At 36.7% G+C, this 21,773-nt stretch overlaps 1 protein-coding gene across 12 annotated transcripts in view; it reads left to right on the top strand.

Moving 5' to 3' along the window:
- TLCD4 (TLC domain containing 4) overlaps positions 1-21,025 on the top strand; it is a 40,534-nt gene extending 19,509 nt beyond the window's left edge. For all 12 annotated transcript variants that reach the window (XM_030034300.1, XM_030034299.1, XM_041128107.1 and 9 more), the window contains 6 exons: positions 1,399-1,564; positions 6,216-6,305; positions 11,696-11,754; positions 13,616-13,710; positions 15,903-15,976; positions 19,402-21,025. In XM_030034300.1, coding sequence (XP_029890160.1) covers positions 1,410-1,564; positions 6,216-6,305; positions 11,696-11,754; positions 13,616-13,710; positions 15,903-15,976; positions 19,402-19,717 — 789 coding nt within the window. In that variant the 5' untranslated portion in view covers positions 1,399-1,409 and the 3' untranslated portion in view covers positions 19,718-21,025. The remainder of the gene's footprint in view (positions 1-1,398; positions 1,565-6,215; positions 6,306-11,695; positions 11,755-13,615; positions 13,711-15,902; positions 15,977-19,401) is intronic.
- The last annotated feature ends 748 nt before the right edge of the window (positions 21,026-21,773 follow it).

Genomic DNA, 21,773 nt, shown 5'->3' with positions numbered 1-21,773 from the left:
GAACCTTCTGCTTTGAAATCTTTGAAGACAGAAGTTGTTTTTTTTCCTGATCTGTAATACACCTTTTGTTAAAGTTCTAAGTTTAAATGCAAACTGTGTTTCAATATACTCACCATTTACACCACCAAGTGAGAATATTGTACCTAGTTTTTTAAAAAGTTATTATTTTAACTGGTGGACCCTTCCTTTTTTTTTTTTTTTCCCCTGAAGTTCAAGTTTCTTTCCATCTGCAATGCAGATACAATTTCAAAAAATCTAAGGCATGTTCCCTCATTCTATACTGCATGTGAACTGAAGGTGGACATAAGTGTATTGTATAATTGTATCAGTTTTTGCTGACCATTAGGTTGTGCTAGCCTCTAAGTCTTCATTTTATTTTTATATATTTTCTTCAGTAAAACTAAAATAAGTGACAGCAGTTATTTAAATGGCTATTAAAATAATTATTTAAATATTTTAAATTAAGCCATTTGGCTTTTTTTCCTTTTTCTGTTCAACTTAATACAAATTGACTTTTTATGAGTTTGTAACCTTTGCCCGTCTTGGAATATAAAACACTTCATGACGCCATCAAACCAGAGATGTCTGTCAGAAGTCTGTGGCTTCTGGGAAAATATCATTCTGTCTTGCAAAATACTGGCGACTCAGGAGAAATGACGGAAGCATTTAGAGACTGACATTTATGTTTGGAATTGTTTAGCTATTTATTTAGACCTCATGAAATAGCTAACATCTGAAAAGTGCATTAGCTCTGATGATAGGAAGCTTTTCAGTGTGCTCTGAAATTGTGCAAAGTTTAGACTTCCACGTGAAGAAGGAAGAGCTCAAATAGGATAGCCTACACGCTATCACAGAGAAGCCCTCAACTGCGAATAAAGTGCAAATTGAGAACTGCTGTCTCTGTAAAGTATCCAAACATAAAAGCTGTATTGAGGCTATTACTTCCTGAGGCTGACCTGAAAATCTCTCTACTGTGTTTATCTGATTTCATTGTTGCTTTTTCAAATCCCGTTGGCAGCAGTCAATCTGGTAAGAATGAGATGAGTTTTAACTTTAGAGCTTCTTGGGACAGGAGAGGAGGCTTCTGAGCAGGCGATTGCACTGGTCAGTGGTCCTCCCTGCCCTTTCTGTGTAGATAAAATACATGCGACGAGAATGTATAGTATGCAAATGTTTAAAAAAAAAAAAAAAACTCCAAAACCAAAATGCAACTTTTACGTATAAAAGTTTGGGGATACTTTTATATTATTAAGGCTTAAGTAGAAATGTTGAACAGGATGAAACTTTTAGTGAATAATATTTCTGTTGTTAAGTTAGCTGTCAAAAAACACTTTCTGTGGCTGCTTAAAATAGTTAAATGGAGAATGGACTGAAATTACCTTCTGCTTCTCTTCACAGGCTGAAGAACAATGGCCTCCTTCAGCAACCTGACTATTGGCATTGCTCTTGCCAGTTTTACTGTATTTCAGCTGCTGTTCCATGTTTTAAGTTCTTGGGTGTCAACACGAATAACACCTGGTTTTAACAATCTCAGCCAAAAAAGGAAGATCGAATGGAATTCAAGGTAGAGTGTTCAAAACAAACTACAGCTAATGACCTACCTGAAATTGTCAACATCTGAGCCACCTGTATATGTATATATAAAACTGCAGAAAATGTTATTAGTTAAACATCAGTAAAGATTAGAGAGACGGCTCTAGGCACTTAACAAATTCTCAATGTAAAATGCTGAAGCCCCTTCTTGAACACACATCATTACAAACACTTGTACATTAAATGCTTTGTTAGACAGTGATGCCCAAGTGAAAGTCAGTAAAAAAACAGTGACTGGTGAGAGGTAATAAGCTGAGTGGATTAGTTTTAAATGGCTTCTCTGTGACACTTCTAGTAAAGAGAAGAGGTACAAAATTCCCTTCCTGCAAACATACATGAAAATTGAAACTATTGCAATTTATTCCATGATCTAAATGCTAGTGTATGGTCATGCTTTTGGGTGCAAAGCAAATTGTTCTCTGTTCTCCTGGTGCAACTACACTACAACCTTTTTTATATAAGTTATGGTTTTCCAAGAAATTAGGTGAATCTTTGGTGTAGTATTGGAGTAAGGCAAGGTTAGACAGGTACATCTGTGTGTTGGTGGGGAAGGAGACTGCAAGAAGAAGAGGGGGAAGCCCTGACAGACACAGGGTACACATTCAGGAAATAGTTGTGCAAACTCAATCTAAAAACCTTCCTCACTCCATTTGTGTTTCTGGAGTACCGTCACTGGGAATGGATCCACCTGCATTACACTTGTCTTCTCAGACAGAGCGCTATTGGAAACTTGTTCAACCCTGTGAATCTTTCCTGGGCACTTTCCTCTCTTTTAAGCCATAAAGGAAGTACAGGGTAGTAATTGTAAATGGGATTATCACTGATGTTTTATTTGAAATGTACTACTCTGAAAGGGTATATACAGTACACAAGCTTCTCCAGTTGAAATGAATTGATACAGTATAACTTTATGCTTGAGTAGCCTATTACAACTTCAAAATATTTTTCAGGTGTTTCTCAAATTTGAAGCTCAGTGTGTACTGTATGGCTGTCACTGCACTCAAAATGTCTTAGTGGTATCACTGTTCCTCCTCAGTGCTGTTTAAAGGCAATATAAAAAATCAGGTGGATACTTTTAAAGTTGTTTCCATTGTTCTAGGCAGCATTAGCAACTCAAATAATCTTGCCCTTCCATTTAGCAAATGTTCACCTGCAGTGTTCTTAAAGGCACCATCTTAATTTCTGTTCGATCTTTGAATAATTACCTATCTGCCAGAACAACTTTGTAGGCTGCCAGTTCATGATATCAGTGCACCTTAGGTTTATCTCTATGTTACAGTTGATAATAGAGGCAGACAGGGAAACTAAACTAAACTGTTATCATGCTGGAGCTAAACTTTTGTCTCTAAGCCATGTCAAGTGACCCTTGAATTGCATAATAGGCTTTCTGAGAACTTAGGCCATGCCTGGTAGCACTATGCTAAGTTGTAGTGCTTTGCATAACAATTTATGAATTGTTTCACACATCACAAGTGTGCTGGAAATAAGCTACTCTGTAATCTCTGGGCTACTTTGTAGTAAGGTGTTTAACTACTCAAGTTGATACAGCACCCCAGGCTGTGTCCTTTTTTACTTCTTTCTACATTTTTTCTTGGGGTTGTTAGCAGGATGTAGATGTTAGCACACAGATGAGTTGTGGTCCAGTGCTAGATCCAGTTCTAGAGTTAGAAGGCATGAAACACAGGGCATGAAGTGAAAGCAAGGCCAACTGTGCTTGCGTTTCTACAGAAGGTTGACTGTTAACGCTGCTGACCAAACACAATGTTTTGTCAAGCTGCCTCATCACTCCGGTGTTTCACCAAAATGAAGAGACACCCCAGGGAGTATCTTATATGTTCAGAGAATGTAGATGGACATACATGTACTCTGCAGACAGCTGTGCAGGTGGAGAAGGTTACTATCTCCCAGTAAAATGAGTTGGGTTGACTTAAATGATTTAAAAGTAGATGGTTGTTATTTTGTCCTGTATTGAACTGGTGTAGGCAGTGCTCACACAAATGGTTCTGTTGGCAGTCCTGAAGGAAACTGGCACAGAGGATGGTTATGCATTTTTATCAGCTCAGCTGGGTCTGGAAGAGGGCATCTGCCTGAAATGAGCTGTAGCATTGAAAATACATTGTTACAATTCAGAGCGGTTTGTAATCACGCATTTTTGCTGCAACTCTGGACTGTGTTTTCCATACTGTCAATTTGTTCATGCTGACCTTCCAAGAAGTAAGAACCAAAAAACTAATTGCTTCTGGAATCTTAAGTATGCAGACTCCCAAACTGAGTTAAAAACTATACTTTGACACAGATGTAGCATAACTCTTTAATTAGTTGTGCATAAATTCCTGTCATCTCTTCTATAATACATGTTTGTACTGCTATTAAGCAGTTGCAAAAATATATATATATTTTCAATAATAAAGGAACTAGTATGCAACTTATCAGTGCAACTTTTTTCTTTGCAGTTTAATGAGGAGTTAAAGGATGCAAGCTTTGACAGTAATTTCAAGCAAATGTAAGGAGCTTGACAGCTTGACCTAGATTCCATATTAAAATGGAGTGTTGCACTATTTCCCTTCTTCTGTCCCCTCTACTATGGAGAAACTTCAAAGTCCAGAGTCAAGGAGAAAATCTGCTTTTTTCTTTCTTCCCCCCCCCCCCCCCCCCCCCCCCCCCCCCCCCCCCCCCCCCCCCTTCAAGTGCTGTGCTTGTGCATAGCTTGTATTCTAAACATTAAGGTTTGGATAAACAGCCACTCCTGAGACAAACTGCAACTGTAAACTAATGTGCTATATTCTAGGACAAATTTTACTTCTTTCAGCATTATCTTCTCCTAAAGTTCAAAAATTCCAGGTATTTCTCAAACACTAATATTATATGCCATCCTTTGTTTTAAAAAGGAAGCAAAGTTCCTAGCTCTCTGTTAATTTTGTGTTGCAAGAGTAGACATCTTAATTAAACTATTAATTATCATTAACATTCTGATAACGAAATTTTCTTCTTTTTTGTTAAAAAAAAAAAGCAAAAAAAGAAAAAGCAAAAAAAAAAAGCAGCCTGTGGTATAATGGTTAGTAAATGTCATCCAGCTTGTTACATTTGAGTATTCATATTATATTAACCTCCATTCATTTTTTGGAATGCTGTTGAAAAAGCTGCTGAAAATAGCATGATGATACTCTTTAAACAAATTGTAAATATAGATTTATTTTATGAAAAGTTACAGAATCTTCTAATGCCAATAGATGATAATATAACTTCTGGGAACAGACTAGGGATTATAACCTGCACTTTCTTTGCAAAGTCTTCCACAGGAAGTAAGATGTTTTCTTCAAATCTTACGTGGTAGAGTTTAGACTCCTGAGAGTGACTTATGCACACTTAAAATATTAATAACTTCCAAATACATGTATTCAATATGTACAAAGACAAGACTAATAACTAACAGCATCTATACATTTGTGTGCATATTGTTAATGCTGTGAAAATGCTGCAGAGGTGTTTCTGATCACACAGCATTGAACTTGAGAGTTCTCCTCTTTCAAATAGTATCCATGATTTAGTAGAGCTATTTTGGAGCATAACTTTTTTTTCTTCCTAGCCACACTTGAAAAGTAGGAAAGCAGACACTAGCTACACAGTATTAGGTGCAGTTTATAGCAGTGTTAAACCCATGGCTAGAGGAACAAGGTTACACATTTTGGACCCATGCCCATTGCATTGTTCTACCTTCCAAGAATATATGTGGACTCAAAAGGGCAGGAATGGCCTTGGCCTGCGTGCTGGCAGAAACCCTGCCGGGGTCTCTGTAAATAGGTAATTCTCTTTAAGTGCTTGTTAACATTCAGAGTTTATCTGCAGTGTGCATGCAGCCTGTACACTTGAGACTGATGTCTTTGGGGAAAAAAAGTGTTTAGTACCCATGTATGGACAAGGCAACTCTGATTACTGTGACTTTATATAGGACAAGAGGACTATAAAATAAAGCTGCAAGCTGCTAGTTCATATGAACCTGTAGCTGTTATACCTCAGATACTCAGCTACAACCTTTTGTTATACAAGTTTTCTTTTTGAAAACCAGAATCTACTTCAAATGCACTAGAAATTGTTTCTGAAACTTTCCTTGATGGGATTTTTCATTTAATGCCCCTGTTTCCAAAACCTGAACTTGGCAGATTTATTATGGGTTATCTGTTAATTTGGTGCCTGAAAGGAGAAGCCTGCTGCTGCAGGACTCATGGGCCAATCTAAATATGAAATCTTCATATTCAAGATTTTCCAGCAAATGGGACAATACAGTAAGTACTTGTTAGAGAACTGGATGTCATATTGTCTTTAAGGATTCATTAATATATGGGATAATCAGAGGAAAACGTAGATCTCAGTTACTTTAAAGACCTTACTTTCTATTTAACCGTGCACGCCCCCGCCCAGTTTCAGTCTAGTATATTCCTTCTTTTTGACTGTTTTTCTCACCTGTCATTGTGTAAGTGGTTGGATATAGTGTAAAGAAGAGATGATTGCTTCCACAGAGGTATCAGTGCAGTTGAGAATGTCTTTGGAAACATCCTAGCTTAAGCACAGTATAGAAAGTTATGAATGGCAGTACCTCCTTGTGACTGTGATCTCTTTTTCAGGACAGTGTCCACATTCCACGCCTTGGTGGTTGGTGGGTTTTGCCTATATATTTTGTTGTATGATGACGCTGTTAATGCTGACCATCTCTGGTAAGGCATTTTACATGTATGTTTTGTTTACACAATAAGATAACATAATTGAGAAGGAAAAAAAAATCATGCAGTGTATTAATTACTGAAATAATTATTTCATTTCCTATTAAAATATGCAGTTGTGATGTGTCCATTTTTATGTCTGTACTATTTGATAATTCCAAATTATTTTGTCAGTATTAATGTCTTAGTGCATTGTGTCTCTCAAGTGGAATAGAGAAAATACAAGCAATTGATTTGAGATAGCATATTAAATTACTAAAGTATAGAACCAAGAGTGTAACTGTAAGTTGGCATGACTGAAACTATGCTATTTACTGTAATAATTTTAAAGTGAAATTGAAATGCTGTTGCAGGTCTGCAGTGTGTGTGTGGCAAAAAGCTGGAGGGGCCTATTAAATGTATAAAATGTGTATGTCTAAATTGATAAATTAAGATATTTATATTTTTGCCTCCCATAAAGCTTCTATCAATCTTTGTTTTTAAAAAAGTATGAAAGTTTCAAGTGCTGTCTTAACAAGCAATAGGAAGATTTAACAAGTGGACTTCTAATATTTTTTTCTAGTTAACAAAATATAGAATATTAAGCTTATCTTTTCTTGATTTCTAGTTATATTGTTTTGTTTCACACTTTTTTGAGGGAGGAGGAACAAGATGGCTTCATTTTAGTCGAGTCAATTATAGATTGCTATTGATGTTTTGACATTTCACTCATCCTCTGGCGTTCTTTCCCTATAGAAGGAAGAGCCCATATTTGTCCTGAAGACTAACTAACTACTTTAAGTTTAATTTCATATTTCTGTCATAGCCTGTTGTTTTTAAACTTGTCAAAAGACCACACTGTGAGTCAGTTTAAACTTACATAAACTTAACATCCGATGCTTCTTCTGCTCTTTTGATATTGTAAATTAATGACAATGCAGTGTGGACTAGACAGGATTGGGTACTTGAAGCACAGCCACTGACTTATGTGGCTTTAATAAATGTAACACTAATCCATAACACAAATTTAGGCAACATTGGCCTCTTCTGTATGTATTGATACATGATTAAATTGTTGGATTTTTTTTCATTGCATTCTGGTATCTTTAGAGAGCCCAAATACAGTCTGAATATCTTATGATACTGTTAACCATGTTGAAAAGCAGCACGTTATTATAACTGTCTCAGTGTGTGTTGTGGTAAGCTTTATCAGATAGAAGCTTTTATCCTGGTTGGTTTGAGTAGACCTTGTTCTAAACAGTACAAAAGAAGTCATGAATAGCAGAAATAAAAGTCTCTTGGTGATGATAAATAAATTGAGTCTTCACATTTACTAAATTTTCCTGGTATAATTCCAGGAAAAATTCAAATTAAGCAGAAATCGAACCACTTTTTGTTCTTAGTAAATTTCAGAAAAGTTATGTTAGATATTTTTGTGTACTGCATTGAAAACTTAATCTTGCTTATGGAGCCTTAGCATCCTAGATTATGTAAAAACATTAGATCTTAAAAGACAAAATCCTTCTTCCTTTGGGGGAATTTTTTTCTGTATTTCTACTGTTGCTTCTAATTCGTTTCTTCTGTTTGGATATGTTTACAATGATTGCTATCAGTGGTTTTATTTACATTTGGAAGACTTGTATATATACATTTAAAAATCTAGTGTAAGTATATCTAATCTTTGTGTTTTAAATCAAAGCTTCAGATTCATTTCATGGCAGTATTTCTGTAAATTGTTTCTCAGTCAAAATTATCTTAGTGGTTTCAGGAATTTGTTAGTTAAAAGTGCACAGAACACGTGAGATGTGGAAATCAGTATTTTTAGTTATTGAACTAATAATTTTAAAATGTGTGAAGTATCACTTAGTGTATTTAAGACAGATGCAATGATTTGAATTCAAGTTCATGCAAATGATTAAGTGCAAAGGAAGACCAAACATAATATTGCCCATGGCTTTACAAGTACTTGTAGGCATCCTGTAAGTAAAATACAACTTTGTGTTAGGCATTCTTCTGCCAGTGAAGCCAGAATCATAGGGTGGTTTCCTCAGAATTTGCAGATACACTTTTTCTTCTAAGGCTGACTTTTACATTACTCTTAAAAAATGAGATGGCTAGCATTAGTCTATGCATTCCCCATATGTCATATTGGTTTCCAATACACAATAATTAAAGCCTTGTTGAACATGCAGAGCTTTAACCATTTTCTTTTTTTCCACTCTGTTTTATGGCTTAGCTGTATGTTAAGTCTTAAGTTGCTGATCATTTTTAAGTTGATTCATAGCTGAATCCACATAGTCTTAATTTTAATTGAATAAGACTGAAGAGGGGGAAAAAAAAAAAAGGGAAATGCCAGATGGACTGTGGCAAGGCTGCTCAGTCTTGAAGTCTAATGCCCTTTTGAAATGCAGGCATAAGCTGTGGGACTTGGTCATTTACAGACATGAAGGATGCATAAGCCTTTCTGTAGGAGTCTCTTATTAACAATACAAGAAACGTTTGTGAATCTAGTTTCAGTAGTTTGTATGTAAATGTTCAGGAATCCTTCACACAGCTTTCTTGCACTGTTCTAACACAGGTAGCCTGAAAACATTACACAGATGCTCTGATTTTAGACTACTGGGAAGGTTTTGATACAGACACTCTTTCCCTCTAGTTATTGCCACCATCTTTGTGTAGTCATTGACTGTATGACAGTATCCAATCAGTTCTTTTCTGTGGGATTTAAAGATATTTATATCTATAATGGAAAATCACAAGTTCTGAGCCTCTACGTATGTCAGCTTAACTTTTGGGTTCATGCAAAGCTTAAATGCATGGTGGTGATGATACCTATATGTCTTGAAAGGGATCAGGACTCCTGCTGCTAAGGGTTTGGGTTCAGTGGAGAGAGGATGTGGTATTACTGTCAGGTAATGCCTGAAACTAGATACGATAGATCCTAACAAAGGATAATAAAGACTGGAGCATTGGTAAGTTACAGGGGAGCATCAGTCTTGTGTATGTATACCTTTTTTGATGGTCTAGGATTTCTCATAACACTTTGCCTTTTTTTCTATATGTAATACAGACTCGCTAACATAGATGATGTAGAAATTGTTTTTGAGGTGGTGAGAATAACACAGTAGAAAATGTGGAGGTGGTAGAGATCAGATAAGGAGAGGGAGAAGATATAAATAATTGAATTAAGTTCTAGCTTCACAGAAGAGCAGGCTTTTTCATATGACTGTCCGCTTTACAGTCATTAGACTTTTTGAAGTCTGGCATTTGATTAGCATTTTGTGTGACTCTGTATCTGCAAAACGGTTTGAAGAAAGTCAGTCATGTGGACTTTTGTTTGTTATATCTGCCTGTCCATGTTCTTGTGTAATTCATTTGCCACACATACCTCCTTACTAATCACAAAAGAAATAGCTCTTCCCTTTTGCTTATTCAAGTCACTCCCTGTTTGTCACTCCTGGCTCTTGCTTGCATCAAAACTAGGCTGCAAACATCAGGGCTCATAAGCTCCATTGCACTTCCTATTCAAGGAGATAGATCAGGAAATCCAGAAGATTTTAGACTAAATTTGAAGTTTTCCATTAATTGAGATTAATTTGGGATTCTAACATGGACTTTTCTTGAAGGGACGTGACATATGGGTAGTGCAGCCATATATGTTGTTGAAGTGTTGCTTTAGAAAGTCTAGGGAAGGTTTGCTGCAAGGTGGCCATTCTCATGGAAAGAATGAAGGGAAATGAATCATTCCATGTCTCATCCAGTCAAGTCATGTTTACCAATATCAAGGAACCAATTTCGTATACTCAGTCCTTCGTATCTTCTCTGGAGAAGAATATGAAGGTTCTTGAGCACAGGCTAAATCTTGGTAATGTGCTGAAGTGTGTTGGGAGCACTTACAAGTTTCATTATGTTGCTGCTGCCACAGCTGGGAGCTCTAATGGGAGGGCTGTAACTATTTACAGAGTTTCTGCTAAAGTTGTGAGAACACATCTGTCTGTGCTCTGTGTCTAGCTGTGACTTTCAGAAGAGCTACACCTAAAGAAGCACTCAGCCCACAACCTACGTAGCTCATGAAACCAGGTTTTGAAGCCATGGAGAAATGTTCCTGTCTGCAGTTGTAGTTAAGAGAGCCTCTATGGCCAATCTTAAGAGATGGAGTGAGCTCCAGGCTCTCCTGGTAATGTTTTCCTTCACCTAATGGCAGAATTCTGGTTTTGTGAGTCCTTCTATTTTTCTGTAAGCCACCTCTCACTCAGGGAAGCAGTTAGTTTTAGATGCTAAGAAAGCTTTAAAATTTAGCGAACAGATTGTAATAATACAGGAAATCTCTTCCGCTGCTTCATTCCAATAGGATTAAAAAATAACAGCTAAGTAATAGCATTTGACTGCTTTCTAGCTGAGGTAGACTTTGTATTGGAGGTGGCTGTAAGCATAGTTATATTCATTTTTTTTCTGAAAAGGTTTACAACAAAGATTGCTTTCACAGCTTATCTTGAGCAGTCCACATTCTATAAATCTGTAGACCTGTCACTTGAAGCTCATTTCATACTTACACAAAACATATCCAGATTAGATGCACAACTTAGTTGAAAAAGAAAGTTATGGCCTTTATGGCAAGGAAAAGAGATACGCTTACCAAACTCCTCAAAATAGGAATGCACAGAGGACAGTGGAGGAAAGAACAAATATTACTTGCTGTAAAGTGGATGCTTCCCTTTCTTGAGCTGTATTCACAAGTTTGGGTTTGTTGAATATCCTAGAGGAACTGAAATTGTTTGTGCGCTATTAAGAGCTTTGCCTGCTGAATGTTTGGCACCAAAAGGGAAGGGACAGAAGGTGTGAAACTACTCTGAAAGGCATTCCTCCTTGAACGTTCCTTCGCTCCAAAGAACTGGCAAATAATTCCTTTCCTGTCTCCTTGTACTCTGTTTATCCCTATAAGCATCCATCCTCTTATGAATATGAAAAGCACCAGCTGAGCAAGATATTTTTGTCATCCTTAACAAAGTTTTAACACTGGCAGAAGAACAAAAATGGAGATGCAGAGTGTCAGTTAAAGTGCTGAGACACTGCCTGGGCTGTTCTCTCTTATATTCTGTTTCCAGAGAAGCCAGCTCAGGGTACTTGCTGGGTTTCAGTTCTAGTCTGTAGCAAGGCTCTTTGGGCAGTCTCTACCCCAAGGCAGGGGATAATTCTGATTAGGGTAGTTAGTAGATGTCTTCTATCTGGGTGGAGAAGGAATCCATTTTCATGACCAGGACCTTTCTTAACCAAATCTCGTGACAGCTTACTGATGGGCCAAGAATAAGGTGACCTGATGGACGTTATGTGTTTGATATGTGTATGTCCTTTGCAAATTACCTTGTTATAAAGGCTGTAACTATGTATTTTTGGTATGTTTACAGGGGTGACCCTTCAATTGTGAAACTGAATATTGCTATTACTACAGGCTACCTCATTTCTGGTAATTATGCAATGTGTATATAACACACACAACCTGTATATTTATATTGAGTCACTATGCCTATATATTTATACTGAGCCGCTATGCTGGAGATGTAATATGTGTATACAATACAGTTTCTACTGTGGCTTTTAAAATTGCTAATGGAGTTGTGGGTTGTGGTGAAATCACAGGATCTTGCCAGCGGATGTTAAAGATGGAATGATATCTCCCCAAGCACTGAGAAAATGCCACTGTGTGGCTTTATGATGGTTTGATACACAACCACCAACTCCAGCTCAGTTTTTTCCTTCAGCCAATTGAGAAGGTGTTAAAGCAGTGCCCTTCATTCCCTTCAGGGTGTCTGCAACTCGTAGCTTTTTTATCGTTTGTTTCTTCCTGTGACCTCAGAATGCTGGCAGAAGAATTTTAGTAACCCTCAATACAAGCTGAGGCAAGTGATGCCATAGGATCTTGTCTGCCCACCTTTTAGTCTCACTTTAAGCCAAAATTTAGTCGTGTATAAAACATGGAAATTTTAAATTATTTTCTTGGTATGGCATTTACCCCTACATACGATTTGTGTTCTTAATTATTTACTGTCAACTAAAATTGGCATGGGAATTTTGCTACAAAATGCTTTGGAGCTTTCTTTTATGGGGTGTGGGGATAATACTGACTTATCAAAGCAAAAACTTGTTGTGACTTGGACTATTTTCAGGGAAAACTCATGTTAGGCTGGAGTCTCTGGTCAGAGACGGGGCTGTGGACTTGATCATCTCTCAGACTACATTTCTTACCCCAGTGGAACTGATAATCTGGTGATCAGCAAACTCAGTTAAACTGTGGGTTAGTTTAAGTCTCTGTTTTTTTCCATAAGAACTTCAGCTCTCATGTTTAAATTCATTGGTATCTATTTTTGAATAATCATGCATTAGTCTTTCTTTACGAATTAATGAATGCATTTGAACAGAGACCTGAACCTGGCCACTCATTCTCTCTCACTTCCTTCTATAGTTAATGTTTAATTATTAATAGGAAGTGGAACAGCTATGTCAGATGATACAGAGTCCTGCCTGAGGATAGCTAATATAAAAGAGATCAAGGCACTCACTGGAGATACAAAAAGCACAGGGATAAAGTCTTTGATTTGGAACCTTGGTCACTAATATTCCAGTCCAAAGTACTCATTTGGAGAAAGTAGGGGCAGAAATCGCTTGTTCCAGTACAGAAAAGAAAATCTTCTGGAATCTCAGACCATCATGGGAGCAGAAAGAACTTTTCTGTCAAAGCTTTCCTTGTAACACTAACTCAGGTCCACTGTATCGCTTCTGCAGTAACTGGAAAATTCTGATTAAATAAAGCAAACATGCTTCTCATTCCAAGTGCCCCTTGCAAAATATTCTTGGTAAATGATTCCCTGTTTGCTAATGTAACTACTTTTTGATTCAGAAGTTCCCCATAATAGATCTCTGCATTTATTGCATGTATTTGTATATTGGCTATGTCCCCTATAGCTGCTCCCTCCTTTTTTTTTTGTCACTTGTTCAAATTTTTGGGTTCATAAGTGTGAAGTCTTGCTATAAGATTTGGGATCCACTTTTTCTTTCCAAAATATTTCAGCTAAAGCTATTGCCTCTACTTCCATTGATGTGGAAAGTAATAATTTATGGCAACTGTTGGAAGAATACTGTTGCTTATATGCTTTGACTAAAATAAAGTCTTTAGGATAAAGATGATCTCTTCAGGGATAATGAATTCAGAGGGTTTCTACTGATGCCATATGTTGGCATTTATACCTCTAAAACTTAGAGAAACGCTATTCTGAAGTCAATGGTAGTATAATAAGTTGTTCTTTATCGTTATTTCTTTTCTCTTGTAGATTTGTTGCTTATTATTTACTACTGGAAGGCAATTGGTGACAAATTTTTTGTAATACATCACTTGGCAGCTCTGTATGCTTACTATTTTGTACTGGTGAGTGCTGTATTTTCCAGTAACATAACAAGCAGATGAGATTGAAGACAATGCTTTTATAGATCTCATTCGCTTAATCTTTAAAAAAATTCTTCACTGGTTGGTATATTAGCTTTGTGAAAGGCATATTTATATTTTCAATCATCATTACTTTCTAAATGGTTTTATCAGTCATTTGTGGTAAGTGCATGCCTTTTCAATGTTACAGTCCTTCAACAAAAATGTGTAACTTTAACTGCTGAAATTAAAACTCTTCTCAGTTTTTGCTGTAGGGAGACTTTGACAGAGGGGCTTTTCACATGGTTGTAGAAAGAGGTTTCAAACAAAACCACAAGTCTGAATATTTAGTTGGAGAATTAAAAGGAAATGTTTTCAAGTGGTTATGTTCTGCTTTGTGATTGTATTTGCAAGGCCATGAGGTCAGTGATCCCTAACTTTGGTGACTGTACTACTATCAGCTGGGTGTGCTTTTTCTGGGGTGTGTTTTTTTTCTTTTTCAATTTTTATTTATTTTTTTTAAATCTGTTATGACACAAACTGATCCTCTGAGACTTCTTGTTTAAGGTTACTTCGGTGGGGAAACAGTGAATGATTAACTGTATATATCTATAAATATCTGTGGCGTACATACATTGAAGGGAAAAGGGGAAGAGAAGGATACTGTTCTAGGATAAAGACTAACTTAGTTACTCTTTGCTGCTGCTGGAATTTCTCAAAGATGCCTATGTGACTTTGTAGAAATCCTACTGACTTCCAGAATAATGCTCCTGAATTTCTTCCGAAAAGCTCATTCAGTAAATAAAGAAATCTTATAAAATACAATTTACTTCATTTACCACATTTCTTTCCCTGCCTACTGTGTGAATCCCAGGCTTACAATTCTAAAAATGTCAAGATGCCAGATTACTGTCATATTTCCCATGTAATGGTTTAAAGAGGATGAAGTATACTGACAAGTAAATACTCTGTTTCAGGTTGAAAATAATTAGATCTACTAATATTATCATGGATGAAAGTGTGTAAGAGCTGAATATTAGAGAAATGAAAATACCACTACCAAGGCTAATCCCTGATGCAGAAAATTCATTACTTGTTTCTGGAGTAAATAGAAAACGTAGTCTTAGTGTGAATTTCTTTTAAAGCAGTTCTTCTTATTTGGGTATAGCTCTGCCCTTGGATGTCTCTGTGTTAACTCTCATTCTCTTATCTTCAGAGAAAGTTACTTATAAGTATCTTATGGCAAAAATTGCTCTGGAAGATAGGAGAGAATTTGATTAAGAACGCCGATTTTCCTCTTCGGTGTAGTGCAAACTGACATGAAATGCCTGAAGTAGTGGGCATTAGTATGCTTGGTGGGGGAAAAAGGAATCATGACACACTGCATAGGTTGTCCAGGAGACCTACTGAAATTTTTAAAAATATCTTTTTATCTCTACATCGGCAAACTGCTGCTTACCCAGCCGTTGTGTAATGGGACACTGTTTCCAGCACAACGAAACGATAAGGCAGAGAATATGCTGTACTTTGTCACTTGGAGAAAAGTGCTCGGTTACAATGTCTATCAGCGGAAATATACCATGCAGTTATCTGGATACTGGCACGGAGAAGATGTGCTGTTCTTCTAACCCACAGGGCAAGGCAGGGACTGTCACAGAGCTGGTGAAATTTCCCCTGCAGTGGGGAGGAGAGAAGAAAGGGCTTTATGTACCGTTTCTGCTGCCAAATAAGAGCTGGGAATTCATCTTCACTTTGGCAAATTATCTTCCTAAAACAATACAGGGACGTTTTTCTTTAGCTTACAGTGTTTCCGTTTGGGCTTGTTTAAACATTGAGAAGTCCAAAATATTTATAATTCTCTTAGACAGTAACGGTAGCATTATAATTATAACTTATGACTACTTGTGCCAGTCTTTTCTAGCTAGCTTTCTGTGGCTACTGAACTGTAAGTCTTTTAAAGATTTATTTAAAGTAAGAAACTACTAATTTGAGATACCTGAAGGACAATTGCAGCTTTTGTAGTAAACCTGATTTTGAATTGTAAGGAAGTTGACCGCAGCTGGTAAACTCGCCTACTGTCAGTTTTAATAAAGAAGTTGAGATGTTGTGTCATTCTCTGTATACTTGAAGACTTTAATCCAGATTTCACATCTACATTGTTGATTTTTGTATGTCTATTTTGTTTTACTAACCAGAGCAAAGGTCTGTTGGCTTATTTTGGAAACTTCCGTCTGCTTGCAGAGTTCTCCACTCCTTTTGTCAATCAGCGGTAAGTGGTTAGGGAATTTTTTCATAGTTCTTTTAAATTTTAATCTGTATTATTATTCCTGTCACTGAGGAAGCTTTTGTTGTTGTTGTTGAATGTCTGCTGAAAGGGAATTTATATATATTGAACTAAGGATTACTATGTGGAAACCTTTTTTGCTATGAAAACTTTTTGCTGCTATAACTGCAACAGTATAACTAATGTATTCACCCTTGAGTTCCTTGTTCGAGTAGACCAGCCTTCATATGAAATGCCAAATTTTTATGAAAATGCTGAACAAAAAAGTTCACAAACTTAATATTGTTAATTAGCCTTTGTATGTTCATTTAATTATTATAATAAAGCCATCATTTTCAATAGGGATTTCTTTTTAGTATCATGGACCAGGAAATGAAGCAGGATAACATTGTCATCAGAATCCTAGAATGGAGTTGCATTGCCCTAGATAATTTGAAGTTTATTTTGCAATAGTGCACATATACAGATCAATATTAATATATGCATATGAATACATAGAATAATACAAATATTTATTTACTTTCAAAAATAGTTCTGGAAATTATTTTGAGCACTTAAATTAGAAAAAAAAGTAAAACACCTAAATATGTTTGGAATGGGTTAATCTTCATACTTGTAATCATAGAAGAAAGTGGCAGAAGGCTCTTTTGCAGAGTTTAGTGAGAGTTGAAGCCTGCCACGGCTTCTGGTTATAGTGTTGCTACTAGAATTGCTGCTGTGAGTATCAGAAAAGGAGCATGGTAATGCCATGTACCACAGGTAGGGAAAGCAGTCCATGGAGTTTCCCAGTGCTCTGGGGAGGGTGGCCTCTCTCCTTGCTGTGTAGCCACCGTGACCCAGCTGGGGACAGGGATTTGCCCCAGGAAGACTCCACCTCAGGAGAGGGGCTTTGGTATAGGGCAGTGCTGCAGTCCTCTCCCCTTCCTCCATTTTTTTTCAATGTAGGATCAGATCTTTCAGTTTATCAGATGCCTGTTGCTCACCCATACTTTTGGGGGTGTATTTCTACTTTACTGATCCTACATGTGTGGCATCTGTTTTCTTTTCCAGGTGTCTAGTAGAGAAAGGGTAAGGTTTGTAAGGCAAATAGGAACTGTAATCCTTCTGCAAACAGAGTATCTGAGTATTACCCATTACTGCATTGTGACTGTAAACTCTGAAATATTTTATGAGACTGTAGCATTCTTCAGATCTCTAAATAAAAAAGATTGTGCTGAGATCCCTTTCGAACATTAGCTTGGTAAATTCAACTTACAGGAGGGCAGGGTGTGATAATGAAGCTCTCCAGAGGTTGCTTTCATTTGCACAATTGATGTTGAGTAGGAGATTATAGTCTAATGTAGTCTGTGCTCCGTGTGCACAGAGAAACTGAGGAGTAAATAAACAATTCTTTAAACTTACTTTAGTAATACAAGAGGAAAGTAAGAAAATGAAAAAAAGTGGTATTATATTCTAGGTTTCTATCTTGAAATTTATGTCCTAGTGAATGGCCGTTCTCCCAACTGACTTCTACCAAGATAGGATTTCATCCTGGGTTTAAGTGGTACCTATACTGATGCTTACCTTTCAGACTGTGGTATTAGGAAGTATCGTGATACATGTGGCTATTAAAAGTAATATATGTTAAACTTTTAAAACGCCTATGGTGAGATCATATGTCTTTGAATACTGACATTTACTGCTTTCTCAGAAAAACAGAAATCACTGTAGGAGATAGTCTTTTGCACTAAGAGTTGACATCTCATTAGTGTATGAATGTGGGTTGGGTTTTGTTTTGTTTTGGGTTTTTTCATTAAATTTGAAGAGAACCAGACCCTTACAACAGTAAGTAGTGGATAATGATAACTACTTACATTATGTTTCTTGTCTGCATTCTTAGTATTACCAGAAGAGCTATTATTAATATATAAAAAGATATTCTAATCTCAGAACTGTCTGTGTATTTCCTGTCTGTGTTGTTAGGGATATCTAATTGGAGGTTGTCTCCATGCCAAGCATTTAGATCTTTTAATGTTAGTATCAGCATTTATGTAATTAATTATGAACTGTGGTGCGTAAAATTGTAATCATAACTGTCATTTACTGACTTTAATTTTTTTGAATTTGCTGGGAGAGGGAGGTTGCTAAGCAGATGTGCCAGTATAGGTAACTGGACATCACAGTTCATTTTAAAACCTTTTTTTATATTACTTTTGGAATCTGCATTGTATACATCAACAAAAGTACAGGCTCTGATTCTTAGTCTGACCAAATATATCAGATCTCTCTCTTCATCATCCCAGTAAGTGTTTCTGTGGTGAGGTATCATGCTTCCAGGCTGGACTGCCACCTCAAGGGCCTGGATTTTAATTGTCTCAGTTGCACACTTAATGAATTCCTGGAGTATTTCTGTTAGAGCTGGATGTCTGGCAAATCTCTTTAGTATATCTATAATTACCTAGGTTGTAATCTGTAGGTAATTAAATTAAAAATTAATTTAAAAACCAGTTTTACAACTGTTATTTCGTTAAATAGTTTTACCCTTATATATTCTTGGAAATAAACTGATTATTCCACTTCCCCTCCCCAAACCCTATCACGAATACAGTGATTTAAATAATTTTCCTGTGGTCCTGTCTTTATCCTGCCATTGTTGCACAGTTTCTCCTTGTGTTTATTCTGGCTTAAGTGTGAATGATAAAGAATTAGAGGAGTTTGTTATTCCTTTTTCTAGGAATTCAACTCACAGGTTCTGTGTCCTAGGCAATAGATAAGTTATGCCTGTCTGCTAAGGAATTAATATGCAATAATTTTTTAAGACTACTTACGATCCAGTAGTAGTAGTGGGAGAGGGCGTTATTAGATTTGTCTTTTTCATTGCATAACACACCTGGCTGTGACATCATCCAGTGCCATTTACAGCGTCTTGTTCTGAAGTTCTGGTTTCAGGCTGAACAGAAGCAGTCAGAAAAATCCAAACCTGAGAAACTGGAAATTAGAGCTCTATCTAGATTACCATATCCAAATACAATGCTAGAACTGCTTTCAGGGAAGGAAATAGAATTTTAGTTGCCCATTGGTGTAAACTATAGTAACAAGTAATAAATATGTATTTATAATTTTAAAAGAGAATTTGAATTATAGTGTATTACACTGTAGTCACTGAAATGCACACTGGTTGTCAGCTGGTTTACAATTCAAATGAGGATTTTCTACATGCTATTCTGCAATGTACTGGATATCACACACTGCTTAAGTGGGGAAAAAAAATGTAGCCAAGCAGAAGAATTTGCAACTAAGCCAAGACACACTGCAATAATTTAGAAATGATAAGGGTAGAAGCAAATAATAAATTAAATGATTAATTAAAAAAAAAAAAAGAAATAAAATCCTTCAAGTCTGCCTGGTATCTGTGAACACTTCTTTTGCAGGTGGTTTTTTGAAGTACTGGGATATCCCAAATCTTCAAAGGCCAACATCATCAATGGTGTGCTGATGACAGTTGTGTTCTTCGTGGTGAGGATTGCCGTCATGCCTATATATTACAGCCATGTAATTTCTTCATTTGGAACAGAGGCTTTCCAGAGATTAGGATTTGCAGCCCAGAGCGCCTGGATGATCTCAAGTGTTGTCTTGGATGTTATGAACGTGATGTGGATGGTCAAAATTGCAAAAGGATGCTACAAAGTAATTTGTCTTATCGGACAGGAGGAAGCCAAAACTCATAGAAATGGAAAATCTGACTAGAAATCATATACATAAAATGAAATTTCTGCTATGAAAATAATTTTGGTTCACTGAAACAGTGTACATTTCTGCCATGGAATGCTCCTCTTAAGGAAACAAGGTATTACCTCTGTACTGACCTTACTCTTTCCCTATCCACACTGCCTGCACGCCCAGGGCCACGCTTTTCGGATCCTGTCTGGTGAGGAATAAAAGCAAACGCTCACACAAATGAGTTCCACGTGTCTGTTCTAAGCAGTTACAAGCTACTGAATTTAGAATGGAGCAGACTGGTTACTTGCTTGTTGTCCACCAGTGTGTTCGAAGTGTTTCACTCAGGTTTCTCAGATTAATGTGTTTTATAAATCCAGTGAATACTGACATCTCTCTTTTTTTAGAAAACAAAACAAAAAAATCCCCAAACTCCTGATATGGTGCAATTTTCCTGGCACGTTTCTATGTTTTCTTCTAGGAATAACAATCAAGATTTCATTCTTGACAACTTTTTAATTTTTGCAAGAAAAGCTAAAAATTTAGCTTTGATTCGGTGAAGTCTTTTACTGTTTTTTGTTCTGCCTTATATGAATGCAAACCATTTTGGGAAATTTATGAAATAATTTTATCTAAAATGCTGTATTATAAGACTACAGAATATCTTAAAAATTGTTAAAATTCTCTGATTTTAATGGGAAGGATTCACTTTTGCTGTGTTAGATTACATGCAATAGTACATCTTCTAAATTGCCCATGGAATTTTTTTTATAAACTAGTATGGTAAATGATGTGTGGAAACAGCATAATTCTTACTGGAGTGCTTTTTCCTTTGCTGCTACTACCTTTGAGAAGTGCTGCAACTCTCCTGAGAGTATTTTTAACCATTGGCTATTTGGATGCGAAGTTTAACTGTAAAGAGATAAAATTCTTCTGTATATGTGTTGTGTAACTTACAGTAATACTCTTTTTTCTTTTATCACAGAAATGACCCATTTGATATGAAGTGTTGAGGTTTTTTGTCACTTTTTCCTTGTTAATCACATCAGAAATCTGAGGTGTTGACTAAAAACATTCTTGAATTAACTGTGCCAAACTTCTGTAAAGCTGTACAGTAATTCTGTAGAATGACAGTTCGCTTCTGTAGGCACAACGTTTTATTTTTTTTAAACCATGTATTTGTCAATAGGTACCCTGTTCCTTCTTCTGCAAACTTAAAGGTTTGGAGGTCATCAGAGATGAATCTTACCATCTAGGAATAGCCTAGAATGTAATTTATAATACAATTTGAGGAAATTCTGCGTTTTGTTTTATTTTTAAATGATTTTGAGAGCTGTATTTGTGTGTAGTTTGGTTTTGTTTTGCTTACTTTAAACCATATCTGAATTGGGACTGATTAACTTCTGGGTTTTTTCCTTGGTGTGGGTTTTGTTGGTTGGTTGGGTGGGTGGGTTTTTTTGGTGGGGTGTTTTTTTTGCGGGGGGGAGGTTGGTTGTTTTTGGTTGGGGTATTTTTTTTTTGACATGTTATTTGTTATACCTTCTGGTAAGGTGTGCTACAAGTATGCATTTTCAGTCAGTACTTTAGTGCACATCCCAATTATTGTAGCAGACTGTTTAAGCAAGTTATTTTTAAACAAAAAGGTAAAATACTTATCCCGTGTAGGATAATTAGTTCTCCTCTTGTCCTGTTCCATCTAACACAGCTGGGTGACATGAACTCTCCCCTCTGTAGTCGGAGGTGTGAGTGCCCCAATACTGCACTTTCGGGTGAGGGACGCAGCACTTCTGTCTTCCAGGAGTTGGACATCTGTTAGACCCCAAGAGGACTGCGTAGGCTCAAATGCCTTATAACCAAGGCGGCTGCCATGAGTTTAGTTCCCCAGTTAAAATGATGCCTGGGAGTATTGTTTGGGCTAGCATCACACACACTTTTACAAGCCTAGTTCCACTGTTTAACTGGGCAGGCTTTTTTCCAAAACCGTTTCCCAATCCTGCCTTTTTAAAGGAGATACCAAGGATTGTCAATACTCGTGTTTTTTGGATTCTGTGCTTATTAATACTTCACAAGCTTGCAGACAAGAGAG

Source organism: Aquila chrysaetos, chromosome 12, assembly GCF_900496995.4.
Source record: "Aquila chrysaetos chrysaetos chromosome 12, bAquChr1.4, whole genome shotgun sequence".
NCBI classification, from domain to species: Eukaryota; Metazoa; Chordata; class Aves; order Accipitriformes; family Accipitridae; genus Aquila; species Aquila chrysaetos.
This window is presented reverse-complemented; position numbering and strand designations above follow the sequence as displayed.